Source organism: Falco cherrug, chromosome 8 (assembly GCF_023634085.1).
Source record: "Falco cherrug isolate bFalChe1 chromosome 8, bFalChe1.pri, whole genome shotgun sequence".
Lineage (NCBI taxonomy): Eukaryota > Metazoa > Chordata > Aves > Falconiformes > Falconidae > Falco > Falco cherrug.
Genome location: NC_073704.1, coordinates 18,376,601 through 18,396,259, shown reverse-complemented (window position 1 = coordinate 18,396,259; position 19,659 = coordinate 18,376,601). Strand labels below are relative to the sequence as shown.

The following is a 19,659-nucleotide window of genomic DNA, read 5'->3' as shown; positions in this document are numbered from 1 at the left end:
GCCGCGGCGGGGGGAGGCGGCGGGGCCTGACGTGGCGCGGAGAGGCGGTGCCCGGCCGCGCGCACCAGTCACGGCTGCGCGCCGCCACCCCCACAGCGGGCGGCGGTTAGTGCGCTAGGCCAGCTGCCGGCGTGGGACCGAGGAGGGCGGGAAGGCGCTTAACTGAAGGCTGGCACGGTTATATCTTATCTTCTCTCGCTTCCCCTACCCTACCCCCGCCTCCCCTCCCCGGCTGCCTTCGCTCCCGTCTTTTTCCGCCCTCTCGGTGGGGAAGGGGCCGCTCCGGCCTGGCGCGGCCCAGGTCTCACGGGGGGTGGCGGGCGCGGAGAAGAAAGCGGTAAGGGCCTCCCCCTCCCCCTCCCGCCCTGTCGCGCTGCGGCTGCAGCCCGCCTTCCCGCCACGTGATCCCTCCGCCACCCTCCCCCTCCTCTTCCTCTCGGCTCCATATTGGTACCGAAGGAGGCGAGCCTGGTCACAAAATGGAGGTAACTGCCCGTCGCGTGGAGGGAGCGGGACTTGCTAGGCCGAGCCCAGGCAGGGTGGCAGGGGAGGTGAAGCGGCCGCCTCCCCACCCCCGCGGGGCTAGAGCTGCCTTAGGTCCCCGCCAGAGGCCCCGGGCGGGAAGGGGGAGGGCGGGCTGCGCCTAACGGTGCCCCTCGCAGTTCGCGCTGCCGCCCCGGAGCGGCCGCCGCCTCCTTTTAGCTTTTCTGCCGCGCTGCGGGCCTGGCTTTCCCCGCGACATTGCGCATTAGCCCGCAATGGCGGCCGCTGGCAGGAAGGGGGAGGATGCGGGCGAGGCTGCGCTTCCGGCGTGCGGCCCCGCGGGCACAGCGGCTGCCGCCGCCATTTCGTTGCGCTCCTGCGCGTGGGCGGGGGAGACCTGGCCTTCGGCTTGGGACAGGGCTGTGTGTAGCAGAGCCCTCCTCAGCTATCCTGGGGGACACCGAAACACTTAGGCGTGTATTCGGGTGAGTTGAGAGAAACGAGTCCCACACATGCGTGTGTCATTGTTCTGTCCTCCCTGTGCGGCCCCCCATGTAAGCTACTCGGAGTAGTGTTCTAGGAATATAACTTTTCCAATTCGTTTTCCTAGACACAGACTTCTAAAACACTAAGGTGGTTTAGCGTGGTACGCTGCTTCTCGCTTAGGAATGCAGATATACGTTGCAGCCCCTCTGTACCATCCCCCTCTTCCCGAGGGGAATTAGCACGTGTAGCGAACTCTTGCTGCCTGGGGAGGTTGGGGAAGGCATAGTGCAGAGGCTCTCTTTCCCTTTTTCCACTCCCCCAACTAATCATGCACAAGAGCCACGACGTTCGGTGGCAGCTCGCCATGATCGTGGTGAGCAACATGGCGAAGCAGTCCTGCAGAACCTTGGTTCAGATTTTCCTCAACTTGAATGGAGATCGAATGCAGACTAGGGCAATCATCCACACCCTACCTGAAAAGAAATACTGTCATGATATCCCCCTTTGCTTTTCTTTCCTCTCTTCTCAAAACCTAATATTTTTTTTCTCAAGTATTTCAAGTGTGGTGAGTGAAATTGGTGCAGAGTTTTTGTGTGGGTTTGTTGGGTGTTTTTTCTTTTTAATCTGGACCCTTTTCATTGTAAGCTGAAAATTGAGAACAGGGAAACCAACAAGTCATGCTAGTTTCTGTTCCTGCCTTAAAAGCAGAGAAGAAATTGGATCCCTTAGCAAAATGGCTAAAAATAACTTTTGCATGTGAGCAATTGTTTTAGCTGCTTCAGTGTTGTTGAATAGTTTGATAACTGGGACCAGTGATGAGTTCAAAGCAGTTGAACATGCTTCGGTAAAGCTTGGAAACCCGTCACATAAGTTATGAAGCTAATACCTTGTGTATTTTTTTCCCAGCAGACTTTCCTATTGGTGTTGGGAATAAACTGCCAGCACACTTAGAGCTGAAAAGCTGTTGTTTTGCTGTTTTAACCCTTAGGTTTGGCATGATATACTGTATTAGGTCCAACTTTAGCTATTTACAGAAAAGACTAGTACATGTCTATAGTATTCTCTGAATGGATAGGTAAACTTCCATCTTGGGAATGTTAATTTTGCCTCTCAATTTGTCTCTCTGTAAGAGATGTGCTGGCATTGTAGGTTCCTTTGAGTAATGAGGCATCTCCCAGTGACTTCTCATTAGAACCAACAGATTTGTTGTGACGCTACTTTCAGTTCTGTAGTTTAACTTGCAGTATACAACTGTTTCAATGCTAGTTGAACGCAGCTGGTAGAAATGTTCTGAATATTCTTATCTAGAGTTGAATAGGGTATTTTGTTGATGTTAAGTACCGGAAAGAAGCTTAATATTGACAGCTTTCTGGTTTTTTAACAGCTTTCCATAAGGCAAGGTAGGAATAGGGCCAGACAGCAGAGCTGTGTTCCACTTCAGCTGATGGGTGTGCATTAGCAAGGAGATAAGTCTCTTGACCATCGTGGTCTTCTGAGGCCATAATGGTAGAGACTACCAGAGAGCTTTATGTTGGCCTGCGTGGAGCCTTATGGGGGGAAGCAGCAGGTGACAAAATGAGAGAGGGATTGCACACTTTTAAAAAAAGAGTACTCAAATAGGTGTATTGCTTTCCTCCTTAACAATTACAAAAGTTTTATTTTGCCATACAGCTGCTTTCTTAAAAGGCCTTGACTTGTTAACATTCTGTTTCATACCTCTTCTATATGACTTAAGGAATTGACCGGCTCAGTTAAAACCCTTGGTATCCTAGTACCTCGTAAGTCAAACTGATGGTTGATTTAAAGGATTTCATGAGCATTGTGTAGAGAGGAACTTAAGACAATATAAATACTTCGATGTTAACTTCATAAAAACTTTAAAATTTTTAATGCATTGAATCATGGTACTCTGATTTCATAGTTTAATTTGAATCTGGGTTTTAACATGGAATTACATTGAATAATTAATTTCTACTCTGAATAACAGTACCTGTTATTAGTAGAGACCTGCCTGCATTTTCCTATGCAGTGTTTGCAGGAATAAAACCTAAAACAAAAAACCCCACAAACTTAATCTTGTTAAATGTCAATTATTTTAATGTAGCACAGCTATAGTTTTACAGAAGCCTGTTGTTTAGTTGACAGTACTGTGTTTTGGCTACTGTAATAAAAGTCTCAGAAACATCCAAAGTAGTGATGAGTTGTAGCCAAAGATAACTAATACAGTACAGTAAGGCAAGTAACTTAATGATCTCAGAAAACTTGAAATAATAAAGGCTAAATGGAACATGGGGGTTTTTTGAGTGCTTAGATATGGATTTATTCACTAAGCTTATCTTGTGAAATACTTGGGTTTTTTAATGATACATACATAATTTAATACTTACGGAAAATGTTTGTAAAAAATAGTACAGGTTAGTAATCAAATACATCACTTGGAAGCAAAAGTAATGCACATGACTAGTGCTAAAGATTGCTGAGGATCAACTTAAAATTTCTGATGTTGCAAGAATAGAATCAGTTAAGGGTTCTTGCACTGGTGTTAGTTGTATTTTTCAATACAGAAAACATTTAATACATCCTCTGGTGTTCCAATTCCAGGCTACTGGATCACTGATTATAAGAGGTTACACGTAAGATAATTCTAACAAGGAATATTTGCAAAATGTTAAATAATTAGGGGCTTAAAATCCAGAGAAGTAGCATTTGATTTACATAGCAGGTTTGGGTATCAAAGGTGGAATTTGCTTGCCCTGTGCCAGTGCTATTCATGATAGTTATGTAAGACAGTAATAAACAGTAGGCTGTTTCCTACATTTTTTACATTAGTTTGTACCTAGTTATTCTGACAGTTGTAGAAAGAGCTTTACTGGGATAGCAAAAGTTCTGCGGCTGCTCTTAATTGTGAGCAAAACAGATCGAGGACTTTTACTCTACCCTTTTAAATACTGGGGGTTTTCTACTTTCAACCCTCTCCCATTTCCTTCTATGAAGCCACACCCGTTCACTGCAGCCGGAGAAGACCCCGCTTCACTGGAATTGGGGTAAGTACTGACTTATCCAACCTGTTTTCTAGGTTTCCTAGATTTAAAGAAAGGCTGAGTTAGAGTACCCTTCCAAAATGGCTGCTATTAAGGAAGAGAGAGATGTGGAAGACTACAAGAGGAAGGGAAGACGATCTTCACAGGTGAGAGGATTGTGGGTTTTTATCTAAAAAAACTAGCTTTAAGGGGAAAAGAAGAAAAACCCCAGACCTAACCATTTCTATCTTACATATTAATTCATAGCTTTTTTTTTTCTACCTTCTTCCATCCCCGTATTAGCAGAGTAACTTTAAATTACAGTGTATTACTTAGAATTTTAAGGGGTGGGGTGTTTAACATAGTGGGGAAATTTTGCTTTTCTAGTTTTCTGTTTTAACAAGACTGATTAAATGTATGTTTGTGATTAAAGCAAGGTGTAATTATTAAGAAATTCGTGCATCTTCAGAGTATCAGCAGGAACTTGATTCCTTCTTATCTTCAAGGTCCTGTTTTTAGTGGGAATGAAGACAGGTTCTTTTTTTTTAATAAAAAATGGTTGCCTAATAGTCACTGCAAATGAAAGTGAGGCTGTACTAAGTAAAAATAACTGTTTTCTTTTGCTTCTAGCAGAAATACCGTAGACTGAATAAGGTGCGTAGTATAGAGAAGATGTTGGGGCTGTTCTTGGGAGGATGGGAGCTAGTTACTTTGGGGCAGGGTGTGGAAATGGGAGGGGGGGGAAAAAGGCTTGATACCCTTCAGAAAATAAAACTCAATTAAGATCAGCAACAAGGCTATTAAATATGCTTATATAGGTTATAACTGAGACATTTTCTGATTGATTTGTTTTTATTTGTTTGCTGTCTAAGGTTACTTTTCCAGGGTGCCTGAACATTTTAGCTAGATCAAACCAACTTTTTCGGGAATGACACACTACTGGATGTGGGAGGGCCCAAACGCTTGAATTAAGAACAAACCTTGCCCGAGTTGCATGTATCTGGTAGCCTGTGGTTATTTTGTATTGAAGCAAAGTCCCTCTGGAAGGAATGTTGCAACTGTCTCATTGCTTTGGACTTTGGATAGACTGTTAAACGGGTGGGGGTCACTCAGCTGCCTACTAAATAAGCTCTTTTTAGTTTACAATGCTAGCTTGCCGTGGAATGTACTTAAAAGATACTAGGTTTCTAGAGAAAATTATTTCACAGAGAAAGCTGATGAGGGGCCCCAGTTTCTGTAAGCGTTCGGTTTCAGAAGGCTGTGTAGGATTGGACTGCCTGGGGGACAGAGCAGCCTCATCTGTACAGGTGTAGCCGCAGACAAGCGTAGGTGTGGTGCCAGGCGTTGTGTGGACGCTTGCTGGAGCAGTGCACGGGAGGACTCCGCCTGAAAACTGTGCCTTTAGAGAGAAATCAAAAGCCCTGCCATATGAAAGTGAAGTTGATAGCTAACTCGGAATAAAGGCAGTGTGTACCTGCGGCAGCGCTGTCAGAAGGTCTTGGGATTTCTGCGAAGATGAGAATTTTTACAGGAGCCCCGGGGGGTGCTAGTTGCCATTTTTTCTTCCTCTGTTAGGAGGGAGGTGTGGGTTTAGGTAGTAAGGAGGAACCAGTCGTTGGATTTTGATGGCGAGAAAGGCTCCCCGGCGGTGCCGGCCTCTCCCTGCCCTCCTCCGGGGCCACCCACCCCCCCGCGCCGCGCCGCGGGGGCGGCGGGACAGGGACACTCCCATGGCGCCACTGCGGCGCTGGGACTTGGCCTCCGGGCCGGCGGCTGCGCGCGCCTTCCCGCTCCCCCGTGGCCCCGCCCTCCGGCTCCATATTGAGGGTGGAGGAGAGGAGATCGTTCACAAAATGGAGGCGGTCGGTGCTGCGCAGAGCTCTGGCTTGAGGAAGTCGCTAGTCAAGGCTGGAGGGAAAGTTCCCTGCCTCCTCAGAGCCTGTTCCGATGTTTTGGGAAGGCCTTTAAACAGCTTGGGGGGGGGGGAAGTGAAGCTTCTTGCTGGCTGCAGGCAGGCTGGGCATTCTTACTGCTACTTATTCTGCCCCCTGCCCTGCGAACGAAGGAGCACTGCAGAATGGTGTGATGGTCTGCAGTGTGGGCTGAGTAGGAGGGAACCTGCTGTTCATGACGCAGTTGTGGTAGTTGCGCTAGGGAGGAAGGGAGAGATGTGTTGTGCAAGGTTTGCTGCCCAGGAGAGGCTGCCGTTACAGCTAACTTGCAGCAGCAGGACTGAGAAAAAACGTCTTGTGTGATAGAGGACAGTACTGTGAAAACCCTGGAGGTGCTTATCCCTAGTGACAGCAAAATGCCTGAAAAACCCCCAACTAATTCCCTAAGAAAATGTTGCCTTTTATTTCTGTGGAAAGTTCCTCTAACGTAGGTGTGTCCTGAGGATAATTTGTCTCCAGTAAGGGAGAAGCTGTAACAGCAAGTGTTTTTCCTCCCCTATGATAATGGCAGTTCAGTTGTGCATAATAAAAATAAGCAGAAAAGGACATCACTTTTCCTTTCAGGAGTGACCTGAAGAATTCTGTGGTCATTCTTTTAAGGTAAAAGCAGTCTGATTTGCTAACTGAAAATACTGTAGCCCTGAGGGGTCTCAGAGAACTGTAAGAGGTCTGTGCAGTTTTTCCTTACCTAAGTTTTTTGGTTTTGAGGAGTCTAAACTATACAGTTTCACATAATAGATTTCCTTTAACATGCATAGGGCAGTTTGAAATGCTTAATGTTCCCAGCTTTAATCCAACCCAGCTAAAAATTAAGTAGTGTTAGTAGATTAAAAAAACCTTAAAAACATGATTAGCAACAGAAAACTACTTTGTTCAACCTAAAGCAGTTTCTGCATACAGTAGGCGTGTTGCCCTATAAAATCTTAAGTTTACATATAGTTAGAACGGAGATTTATTTTTTTATTAATACTTCTGTAGGCCAGACCACTTGGAAGACAGTAGAAAGCAAACTTTGTAGTCACAGGACTACTGACTGTCAGTCATTTAGATAATGTTCCTGTAGTAACAAAGTTAGTGCTTTAAATTGGAAGTTCTTACTGAGAATGCAAGGGCTCTTTCTTGCTAAGTTTAGCAGGTGTAAATGCAGGGATTTACTTCCCAGCCAGCTTTTCACAATCTTGGGTGTTGTTTCTTGTAGTACAGCCTGAACATTCTAAACCGATGGTTTCCTAAAGCAGTATATAACAAATTTTCTTTTGTCATGTATTGCTTCACAGTATTCATTGCTCTTTAGGGTGGTTGTGTTGCACTCAAAGGGATGTATGCTCTTCTTACCAGCTCTAGCGCACGCACACACACCCCCCCGATTTAAACTGCGGCAGATGTTAAAGTACTTAATCTTCAGGTTTGAAGCAAGACTTCTATGTGCAGAAGTCTGTGGCTGGTTAGATGTAGTTCAGCTCGCAGGCTAATGCTGCACCTAGTCTAGGCTAACCCACTGCAGCAGAAACAGTGAAGCCTTTTTAGCATTCATGCTGCAGAACTGAAGTTGTATGCAGCATAGCTGGCCAGCATCTTGTTGTGAAGTGTTTTACATGCACAAAAGTACCTGCTTGCTAAAAAAGATTTTAATCTGGTTGCTTTTTATAAGATTTCTCTGTCTCAGGGATGGGAGAAAATTGTGAAATAATTTTTCATAAAACTCCTGTCAAATGTAGAGGTATTCCCTGCCTAACTAAAAAAAATAAATCCTGCAACACCGAAAGATCAGAAGCACTAATGCACTTGTAAGCCCACTTTAATTGTGCTATAGAAAACTGGACTCTGAAAATTAACATATTATTTTAAAATGGTTCTGGTTATATATAGCTGATATTGGCAAGAGCTTCAATTAAACCAGTTTGTTTTACAATGCTTGTTAAGGTACCAGCATTATTCCAGTAGTTGTACCCACTACTGGTCATTGATTAATTGTCATACAAGGCACTTTTTTTGTAAGTCCATGTTGATGCATGTTTGAGAGATACTCCCCATAACACTGAAAACATGTATGTGCTTCTGCTTTGTTGCTTACATGCAGTCAACCTACAAAATTATCCTGACTACAGAGTTTGCAATTTTAAGAAATTAAAAACTGATAAATTTCTTCAAAATGCATTAAAATAACCTTTCAAAATGGATATCCCAAAAGACTAGACACTCAATTTGCAGAATAACCTTTTTTCCTTGTGTTCTTAAATTTTTCATAGTTTCTTATGATTATGCTTCATAAACTATTAGAACTTCCCTTTTTCTAGCAGTGCTTCATTCCTAATCCCTGCAGAGCAATAGGCAACTTGAACATAAGATAGGCATAGAATGAATGCACTTCTGGGGAATGGGGAACAACCAAATTATTTACTACATTGAAATCTCTTTACTGTTTGCATTTGAGCAATCTGAAGTTGTTAGTTAGTTAGTGTTTTAATTAAAATCACACCTCATTAAATGTTTACTATGCTTCTGTCTAAACCCATTAGAAGTCATTGTTTTTATGTAAATGTATTCCACCTACTTGTAGTTATAATGTACACAGATAATATTTAGTAAATCTGTGAAATTTTAGCTCTGTGGTTTGTATTCAAAATATTTTTTATTTTTGATTTTATAGGGCCATGAGCCAAAGGAGCCAGAGCAGTTGAGGAAGCTGTTCATTGGAGGTCTGAGCTTTGAAACAACAGATGATAGCTTGAGAGAGCACTTTGAGAAATGGGGCACACTCACGGACTGTGTGGTAAAGTGTCAAATACTAGTTTGTGCTTTTTGAAAGGGTATAGGTACTTGACCTAGTACAGAAATGTAGAGTACCCCCTATGTTTTTGCAGGTGATGAGAGACCCACAAACAAAGCGTTCCAGAGGCTTCGGCTTTGTGACTTACTCTTGTGTGGAGGAGGTGGATGCTGCCATGAGTGCTCGACCACATAAGGTTGATGGACGCGTGGTTGAACCAAAGAGAGCAGTTTCGAGGGAGGTAAGTTAGTTAACATTATTTCCTAATCTTTACCTAATAATTTTAAACACTGAATGTCACTTTTGGCGTTGTAGGATTCTGTAAAGCCTGGGGCACATCTGACAGTAAAGAAAATATTTGTTGGTGGAATTAAAGAAGATACAGAAGAATATAATTTAAGGGAGTACTTTGAAAAATATGGCAAGATTGAAACCATAGAAGTCATGGAAGACAGGCAAAGTGGAAAGAAGAGAGGCTTCGCTTTTGTAACTTTTGATGATCACGATACAGTTGATAAAATTGTTGGTATGTAACTCTAGTGAGAAATGACTTACGGGATAAAAGAGTAATGGCAGATTGCAGAACAGCAGTGTGGAATCTAAGCTGTTGGCATAATCAACTGCTTTACTGTTGCAAGAGATGGAGTAGATTTAATGTTCCTTTTAAAAGTGTGGTCATGCCTTACAGTAGCTTTCTGTGAGAGTTTTACAGCATATTGCTTTCAATGATTTGTCTTTCCTATTTCACAATTTTTCTCTAGTTCAGAAATACCATACTATAAATGGACATAACTGTGAAGTGAAAAAAGCACTCTCGAAACAAGAAATGCAGACTGCTAGCTCTCAGAGAGGTGAGTTTGGAGTTGTGCATGGTCATTTTATGTAACTGATTTTCAATTAATGTAATTTAAGTAAAATATTTTGTAGGTCGTGGGGGTGGCTCAGGCAACTTCATGGGTCGTGGAAACTTTGGAGGTGGTGGAGGAAACTTCGGCCGAGGAGGAAACTTTGGTGGAAGAGGTAAATGACAGGAATGTTTATAGAATGTGATTCCTGTTTTTCTACTTCCTGTGCCGGTTGGCTTAAACACTTAATCTTCAGGAAAACATTCTCATCTGTTTTGTGTTCCAGGAGGCTATGGGGGTGGTGGTGGCGGTGGTGGGAGCAGAGGAAGCTTTGGGGGTGGTGACGGATACAATGGATTTGGTGATGGTAAGTGTATTGTTCACTGTTGTTTGGTTTGGTTTGGTTTTTTTTCCTTTCCCAATGTTATAACCAGCTGTAAGTCTTGCCTTCACCTTAGAAATGAAGTCGATTTTGGTGATAATATTGTAGAGCTGTACAGAGCTAAAGTACATTACAACATAATGGATGGAAAAAAATACTTTATTTACCCTTTAAATAACCTCATATTGTGAGGTCATGCAGCAGCTGTTTATGATTATTGAGAACTGAATGAAGATTCAGGTGTCCGTTCAGATGACTGAAACTGAATAAAGCAGTGACCAACTAACATACCAGAAATCTTTTCAATCAACTCTTGAGATTTTCATGTCTCAGCAGTATCTTTTTCACGATGAAGTTTTGGATGAGTATCCAAAATACATCTGAAGAGAACTATGGGAATTACTAAATGGCTGTGGAAGTAGCATTTCAGGGGCAGGGCAGGGTGGGGCAGGCACATGATGCGAGGGAAGTAGCATGTAGTGACTTGTGGGTATTATGCACATATATAAGCAGATACACGGAGTGATGTTGAGTTCTTCGGAGCTATTTCCCAGTGTGGAAGTACTCCCATCAGAATGCTGGAGATCAGATCAGCATTTGGAATACTAAGTCTTCCAGATATGCTTTACGTGCTCAGAAGAAAAGAATGTCCAGCAGCTTTGACACACATGTAAATAAAGCTGTCTAGATAAAAATTGTAAACAAGAATTTTTTTGAGGGCTTTGCTTGCTTCAGTCACTGAAGTTCAGAGGAATAAAGAGGTTGATCACACAAATGGCTTTGTCAGTACCGTGTTAAGAGACAGCTATTACATGTAATGGATGGTGGTGGTAGCAGCATGTCTTACGTATTTCCTGTGAGCCAGAATATTCTTAAATATTCTTAATATTCTTAAATATTGTGCTTCAAGGTTATACATAAACTAATGGGGTTTTTTTGTTTGGATTAAATACTTAAGTGATGCAAGTGCAAATGAATATAATACAGAGGAAAACACTGTGAGAGAGTTTTATTGTGGGTTTTTGGTGGTGTTGGGGGGTGTGTGTGTTAGTTTTGCCTTTTTTAAAATTTTATTTTAATGGACCTTTCTTTACCAGTATTTAGCTTTGGTGTGTTCAGTTTGACTCTTGTTTTATTCAAAGGTGGCAACTATGGAGGTGGTCCTGGCTATGGCAGCAGAGGAGGTTATGGTGGTGGTGGAGGACCAGGGTATGGAAACCCAGGTGGTGGATATGGAGGTGGAGGAGGAGGATATGATGGCTACAATGAAGGAGGAAATTTTGGTGGTGGTAAGATGCCAGCTTTAATTAAACATCCATACTTAGCCAAGTCTTGAGTTGTACAATGCCTAAAGTATGATGCTTCATAAAATGGGTCGTGCACTTCAGTCTTAATGTAGAATGCTGTGTTACATAAGGAAAGTTCTTTTCCATCTGAACTAACTTTGATACACTATACATTTTTTTTTTTGCCTGGAATTGTCAAAAAGCAGCAGCTATAAATCTGTGTGTGGAGGTAGAATAGAATTCTGAAGGTTGTTTGACCATTTGAAGTATGCTGTTGCTGTCAGATACCAGTTCACGTCATGTAGATCACATACTCCTTTGTGAAGACTATAAATCAAAGCTTATGTAAGTTTTTTCACCATTTGCCCCAAGTTTGGGGAGTTATGGTGCAAAATCTGCTGCATACTTCGTGATACCCTCTCCTGTGTGTATGCAGCATGCCTGTTAGTTCTGTTGCCTTTCAGAGCAAATAAACTGTTCGTGGTTCATGTTACTGTCGCATGTGCAGAGTGTTGGGCAGTGGAAGAATGATGGTGAAACAAACACTTTTTTCTGAGTTTGGAGGCCTTAAATTTGGTCTGTTTTGTTAATTTATTGGCCTATTCAAATCTATAAATATTCTGATACGGTGTAATGTTTTTTAATCTTCAGTGAAATGCCTGTTTCTAACCTTCAAAATGCTAAGAATCTTCTGTTATTTGTGCATTGTGAGTAGAGGTAGCATGCAAAATGCTTGCAATTCTGCTTTAAATTATTAAAATTTACACTTATGTTGGATGTCATAGTTTGGCATGCTTCATATCCTATGCGTTGGAACAAAAGTGACTTTACGAATTTTCATTTCAGGTAATTATGGTGGAAGTGGAAACTACAATGATTTTGGCAATTACAGTGGACAACAGCAGTCTAACTATGGTCCCATGAAAGGTGGTGGCAGCTTTGGTGGCAGAAGTTCAGGCAGTCCCTATGGTGGTAAATACTGCTTCGTATAGCAGCTGTTTTTGGACTTAGTTTGTTGTTATTCTTGTATGTCAATAATATACCCTGTCTTTTGTAGGTGGTTATGGATCTGGAAGTGGAAGTGGGGGCTATGGTGGTAGAAGATTCTAAAAATGCTACCAGAAAAAGGGTAGGTGTAATGCATCTTTATAATGATGATTAATAATGTACAACTGTTCACTGAGAGTAATAATTTTCTTATCCTGTATTCAACAGGCTACAGTTCTTAGCAGGAGAGAGAGCGAGGAGTTGTCAGGAAAGCTGCAGGTTACTTTGAGACAGTCGTCCCAAATGCATTAGAGGAACTGTAAAATCTGCCACAGAAGGAACGATGATCCATAGTCAGAAAAGTTACTGCAGCTTAAACAGGAAACCCTTCTTGTTCAGGACTGTCATAGCCACAGTTTGCAAAAAGTGCAGCTATTGATTAATGCAATGTAGTGTCGATTAGATGTACATTCCTGAGGTCTTTATCTGTTGTAGCTTTGTCTTTCTTTTTTCTTTTTATTTTCCCATTACATCAGGTATATTGCCCTGTAAATTGTGGTAGTGGTACCAGGAATAAACAAATAAGGAATTTTTAACTTTTCAATATTTGTGTAGTTCAGTTTTTCCACATTTAGTACAGAGAACTCTATAACAGAAATAAAATGTAGTTTAGGGTGTTTCCTTGTTAGTTAATAGAGAGGATTAATGCATTTCTCAATTACTATTTTGTATTAATTTAAAGTTAACAATAGAAACACCTATTGATTTCCAGTCTTAAGGGGTCTAGTCTCAGTGTATATATGTAACTGTCATTGACATGAGTTACATAGGCATACAGAGGGAAAACATCTGTATGTTACATTATAGTTTGTTCAGATGTATAACTAGGATTAAGTTACTCAAATTAGTGTTTGTGAATTATAGAACTAAGCTTTATCTTAATGAAAATTTCAAATTACTTTTTGGTTTGTGCATATTTTTTTAATTTGTAGTTCTGTATTAGTATTAGCGCTTCAAGAAAATAAGGCATGATAAATATTTTAACAAGACCAACTTTAGACACATTAAAGCTGTCTCCCGTCTCATTTGAGATGTATAAGGGATAACTGCAGTTGCTTAAGTCTTGGGTGAAGAGAAAAGAAACTTGCTTTTTACCTTTATATTTATTGTAATTCCCGAGAAGTTAAGGTGGGGGGAATCAAGTGCCTGTTTCCTTGGGATATACAATGATTCTGTTTCAATAAAACTATACTTTGGGGAGGGTGGCTTGGAATTTTCATCCCCTTCCTTTGTCCCCGTTTCCCTCTCCCTCACACCAGACTGCGCTGTTTCAATTAAATGAGGCGTCATAGCGAGAGTAATAGGTATGTTCCTCAATAACTTAATGGCTATATACTTTCTTGCATGCACCCTAGGCAATTTTCTGGACACATTCTTCTGACTGGGAGCCAAGGGTAGCACAGGTGTAATCACTGACAGTCCCAGGTAATGCGTTCCAAAAGCCCATTCACGATGGGCTCTGAGTAGTATAGCTTTCAAGCTTTTTCCCTTGTGAATGTCTGTGCTCAGCTAAGAGCTCGAAGATAACACAAAACACAACCTAGTTGTATTTTACTGACTAGATACACTTCCCACAATGTTAGAATGGTATGGTCTTGAGTGTCCACAGGCAGAATGATAGCGTGTTACGATTGGATTTGATGCACTGGAGTAGCAAATCTTATCAGCACATACGGCTAGAAATTGTACTTCGTTGCCACTTCTGACCTCCAAATTTAAGGCGCTACAGTCTGTCCCTTTTCTCCTCTGATGTGCATTCACTCAACTATTGCCAGAACAGTGCTTTCTGTCAATTCAGACTCGGAAGAGTAGGGACCCAGTCAAATAGAAGAAAAATACTCAGACGCTTGACAATGTGCTATTGGAATTACACCTGTTTCACTTGTGGGTCAATGTGCAGTATAAGGTAAATGCAATTCCAGTGTAGGAATGAATCTGCAAAGATGTATGAAATGGCTCAAGGCATAATCAGTCATATTAATAATGAATTACAATTTTAAGAAGTAGTAGAAAAATGAGTGTGTTGTTTGAAAAAAAAAAAAATTAAACTATGTTATTTAAATGCTGTTATCGGAGTGTATTCAGACTGCAGTACACTAAAACAAGGAACCGGTGTCAAGATGGTAGCCTCCAAACTGGATTTCAAAGTCTGCTCATTCTTTTCTGTGGAGTTTTAAAGTATCTCTAAAGTTCAAGCAAGAATTGGTGATTTAGTGAACGCTTCTGTTGTTGTACATACTAATTTGGGCGTGGGGTGCGGGGGGAGGCTGTATTTCAATAAAGGCGTTTTTTAAACAACCCATTTGGAGTTTGAAAACATTGGAAACTAAACCACAACTCACTAGGGAGTGAGCCACCTAACTACCGACTTGCTTTGTACGTTACTACGCTTAGAAGATGTGTAGACTTGTACCCGGGGCCTGCATCTGGTTGCAGGGACAACTGGAGGATGGGTTTGATGTCCCTTCTGACAATTGATCTGGTATTTCTAAATTTTTTTAGAATGTATTGACAGTGTTCTTTTTAACAGGGCCTCTTGTAGCTGTACTGTGACAACAATGTTAACTTTGAAAAATAGTGTCGTAATAAACTTTATGAACAAGATCTGTATGCAACCTTTTAAGAGATGGATGTAAGTGACCGCTTTGTAGGTGGGTGGGGTAGCTTAGCTGTTGTTTGTGATGTGGAAAAGTGTAAGCCGTGAGGACAGTGATTAACCAGCTTTAAAGAATCTAGGATGTACTTCTTTGATCCATACTTTGCTAAGGAGACTCATAAGACAGGACTTCAGCAGCCTATTGAGTATGGAGAAGTCAGCATAATTAAAGAAAGGATGACAAGGCAGCAGGAGCAACAGCTTCAACTTCCAGAAAAGTGAAGGCATAAGATACTGTGCTGATAGTGAGCAGCTTTCCAAAGGCTAGTTAAATCTGCTTATCACAGCTGAAATATCGAAGAAAGTCTAGCAAGAGTTCTTCACCTTTTGGAACCTCCTTGAGTGATAGCTACTTGAGTTGACTCAAAATAGGTCTAGCATTTAGACCTGAAAGGAAGGGCAATGAGCATAGGTAAGGTTTGCCTTTAAAATTTTTCATGAATTATAAAGAGTAGTGGGAGGTTTTTGAACAAGGTAAGAGTAATTTCTTTAATTTTCAGGTTGAATGAGAAGCTGCTGCTTGACAAAATGGGGAATGTCTTGCACATCCTCTTCAGTTGAAGGTTTCTGACTGGGTAAGATTTGTAGTGTATAGTAAAACACTTGTTTAACCCTTATTCCCTTCCAGGCTTTCCTTTGCCAGCCTTTTAGTATCAAGGAAAGCCTTAAGTATAAAGGAGCGAGTATTGCAGCGTGTGTCGTCCCGTGTTTCCTGCTGTGGATGAAGGGTGCTTGCTGGCGTAATTGCTATTCAAGAGTCTTCTGTTCCTGGCAGGTACAAAATCGCTGCATCTGACACCAACAAGACAGAGATGCTAAATGTTTTTGAAATACATGCTCTAGTTACTGTGGGGGTTTTGAGAAATCGGTCCTTACCTTGTAATAGAAAGAGAAGCCTTAAAGAAGCCCAGAAAGGCACGGACGCTGGAGTGGTTCGTCGCAGTTCTCGGCAGCGTGTGATCTTGTACGGGCGCTTTGCGTTGGGTACAGAGTGATTTCCCTCCTAGGGAGGGAATCTTGGCTTACCGGGGGGTGGGGGTTGGTATTTCCCTGTACAAATCACAGGGCTCCCTTTCAGGTTTTGGTGCTTTCAGGCAGGGTGGTTTAGTGGAGGCTGATGCTGTCACACGATACCCAGCTGAAAGCACGACTATTTTTACAGATGAATGGCGATAAAAGAACTGTTCAGGGGATCTGGTTTTATGCATGTTGGTTCTTAACTCTTGGAACACCTATTTCCTTTTCTGCATCATTGATTATTACAGGTCTAGGATATTTTTAACTCCTATATGGCAGTGTAGTACCTATTTAAACTTGCCAATACGTTTTTGAGTCTGCATTATTTTTGTGCAGTCAGTCTCTATTTTAGTGTTGGTTATGCTTCAGTTGCTCAGAAAACAAAAGTCAAACGGAACCTGTGCCTTTCAGTTTAACCTGGGGCTTAGGCATGTTCACAGACTGATTCAATATTTAAACTTTTTACCTGCTGTCTGTAAACATCCAGAAAGCAAATTCTTGACCCTGTAATGTACAATTAAAAGTTAACTTGGAAGTAACTTACTGCAGTAATGTTGAGATTTTCATTGTTGACAAGTTGTTAAGTGTTTTTGCTTAGACAGGGTTGAGCCAAAATTTGAAACTGCTGCAATGAGGTAACAGTCTCTCCTCAGTGTAGTATCCAGACAGCTTGTTGGCTGAGGTGAGGAGCTTTGCTTTCTTACGCCTGGAAGTGGAAAACCTTTGCTTTTCCTCTGCTAGGCGGAGTTGCCTTGTGAACTCCCATGGGCATCTTATGTAGCAACAGGTAATGGGGAAAAGCATTCGTGCCGCTCATGCTTATTCAGTTGAGGGCAAATGCTTTTTGTACTGGGAGGGTGGGGTGGGAGGTTACAAGTTTTTAACAGTAAAATTTTGAAAAATATTTTAAGAAAAGTCAGTTTAACAAAAAGCGGTTTGCGTCCCGTTACTAGGCCTGTGTACGGAGCAAAGCTCTACCTTTCTTCCACATGAGGGGATTCTCCAGTGCTGCAGACCTGTTCTCTGCTCAGTGAATATCTGTTATTGGTCTGTAACGCTTTAGAATAACTTGCTTAATTTCAATTACTTATACCCCAATTTGTTCAGAAATAAACCTTGACAAAGATAAACACGTCCTTAAGGAGTACTTGGTCCAGTGTGTCCTTGTCCAAGAGGCACTTCCAAGAGTTAAGAATACCGTGTGACAGCTAGGTTTTCCGGTAGCGGCCGCTATTACAAATAGCGGCTGGAGATGGAGAAGTAAAGATGTAAAGTTAACGAAGCATTGGTCCCCAAGCTGCAGTTCTACAGAAGTTTATTTGATACCTAAACCCATGTGTTAATCTTAAAAGCAAATGGTACTTCCAGTTAGTAAAAACATGTTTCCCCAAAAGGGGCCCAGGTTGGTGCAGATGTGATGTTTTGTTATTATTAGGACATGGAAATTAAAATGCAGCATCTTAATTTTTATATCTTTTAAATGTTGTAAGGTGGGAAGGGGAATGCTTCTTTCTAGTCCTTCAAGCATTGATTGTGTGATGTACTGACTTGCTGTCTTTGGTTCCTGTGTTTAAGACATTAACGTGTTTTCATATACTGTCTACACTGCAGTGGAATATTCGCTTACATATTGGTTTGTGGTCTCTGACAAGTGTGTGTACCTTAAATTGTGTGGAGCGTGAAAGAACTTGAGTGTCACTAAAATTCAGATATCTGATGGGTGATTCTTTTTCTGCTGTGGGTGCTACAGGTTGACATCTCTATCTAAGATTAGCTTTTTCCTGAACTAAAGTAATGCGAGTATCTCCGTAGAAGAAAAAATGGCCTTCATATAGAAGATAATATCGCAAGATTGGAAACAGAATAATATGTTGTAATAACTGGCAAAGACTTCAAGAGCAATGGTGCCAGTGTGCTGAAATCTTAGAACTTGTGGTTAAACAAGTTTAAAAATAGCATGGAAATTAAAAATTTCAGTATAGTCCATAATGGATTGAAATTTGTTAAAATATTTTAATTTTGTATCAGAATAAAGTGTATATTGTCAAGTGACTTACAATCTAAAATGCGTTGCCATCACCTTTTTTTAGTGCTGTGTGCTGTGAACACAAAGTGGTCTTAAATTACTGCAACACGCTGAGTTACAGGATCATCTTTCCAAGTTGGGACTGCAAGCCAGAAAACCTTGGTTCAGCCCTGCTCCTCAGCTTCACTTTTAATAGTTTTAACACTGAATGTTTTGATCAAGAAATAAATGGTCTCCACGTGGAGACTTGGTGGTGTATGAGGTCAGCATTGTGATGCATTAGACTTGGCAATGTCACTAGTCACTCTCAGGTCTGGGAACATACTCTGTACCTCCGTAATAATAAAATGAAAGCTATAGTTTGTGATCTGATGTTTTCACATACCAAAATAATCTAATGTGGAGTAATTTATTTATTTTTCCCTTAATGCTGTTGGTGGTTGATGTGAGTACAGCATTCGCTCTCTTCATGATATGAAAAAAATTCGTTTAAACTCAATGCAAGTTGTCATGCTGCGAGTTCTTTCAGACTGATTCTTTGCCTGGTGGAATTCAAACAAGGCTTTTGCATTAATTCAGGTTTTTGTCGCTTTTTTCTTCTTGGTAACGGAGTAAGTATCCCTGTATTGGGTTTTAGACACGTGGGTAGTACAAATGCAACAGCCCTTGCAAAGGCTGTAAGGATGCCGTTTGCCTTCAGTTTTTGCATTAGTGCTAAAATAAAGACCGAATTAAAGTGGAGGGCAGGGCTTTACTCAAGTCTGTGTTTCATAGCCAATTTGTAATTCAAGTATTTATATTACAGCTAGAGGGAACATTGTCGGATGTTTGCTACCTAGTTAACGGAGGGGGGGGAAGGGGGAACTAGGAGCTCTTGCTCTGCAGGCTCTCTGCTTTGCCATCTGACTTACCTGTGTATTAAGAGCTACTGTGTACTAGTGTTGACTGTCCAAGGCCATAGCCTGGCACGCTTCCTCCGTAATGCCTGCGCTCTAGAATTGCCATCCCTAAATAGGGGTTAGATCCTCTTACCTTAAATGACTGCGGTGACCCACATTCCCCTCGTGTTCACCCAGCTGGGTGATTGTTCAGGGGCATTTTCCTTCTTGGGCAGTGCTGGTGGCAAAGTCCAGAGAGGCACATTTGAACAACTGCAGCAAAGAAAAATATCCCTCGCTGCTGCAGTATCTTTGATTTACTTTAGCTGGTGCTTGCCTGCCCTATCCAGAGCAAACAGATCTGCTTCATCCATCAAATCCAGCCCCTAGGTTGCCAACCACCAGTATTGACCACTTGCTCCCAGAAGAGGTGTGTTCTTGCATTTGGAGTGCGTCAGGGACTGCGCAGCAGGACGGACTGACGTGCTGTTAACAGGCAGGTCAGTATAAACAAGGTAAGCAGCCTCCAAGTGCAAGTTGGGTCACCTGGGTTTACATTTCCCCATGTCCTCTGCAACCAGATAAACATTGCTACTTGATGTAATGGGCAGGGTTCCTAGCGCTTCCAGGGATGTTGGAAATCTGAGGCTACAGGGGGGGTTTTCATGACTTCACTGTATCTACTGCCTCGGAGACAGGTGTTTTGTGGGGCTGGAAGTTTGCAGCAAGTAAGACGGTATGAGAAGTGGGAAAGTTTTCTTTTAGGGTAGGCTGGGTTGGAATATCTGATAGTCCCAGGTTTAGGTACCAA

At 41.8% G+C, this 19,659-nt stretch overlaps 1 protein-coding gene across 40 annotated transcripts; it reads left to right on the top strand.

The window, feature by feature from the left end:
- The first annotated feature begins 36 nt into the window (after positions 1–36).
- Positions 37–18,329, top strand: HNRNPA3 (heterogeneous nuclear ribonucleoprotein A3). 40 transcript variants are annotated; one of them, XR_008733434.1, is made up of 14 exons: positions 39–177; positions 4,046–4,156; positions 4,620–4,643; positions 8,592–8,714; positions 8,806–8,952; positions 9,027–9,237; positions 9,473–9,562; positions 9,624–9,731; positions 9,813–9,923; positions 11,081–11,227; positions 12,071–12,196; positions 12,282–12,353; positions 15,428–15,502; positions 18,035–18,329. XR_008733434.1 is itself a non-coding variant. In XM_055717686.1 (13 exons), the coding sequence occupies exons 2-12, from the start codon at positions 4,091–4,093 to the stop codon at positions 12,332–12,334; spliced, it is 1,203 nt and encodes a 400-aa protein (XP_055573661.1). In that variant the 5' UTR covers positions 37–168; positions 4,046–4,090; the 3' UTR covers positions 12,335–12,353; positions 12,440–13,471. The 40 variants fall into 40 exon arrangements, 35 of the variants coding, with proteins under 35 accessions (XP_055573661.1, XP_055573655.1, XP_055573667.1 ...); XR_008733433.1 differs by having other exon boundaries at positions 17,695–18,329; XR_008733432.1 differs by having other exon boundaries at positions 15,703–18,329.
- Positions 18,330–19,659: the final 1,330 nt, after the last annotated feature.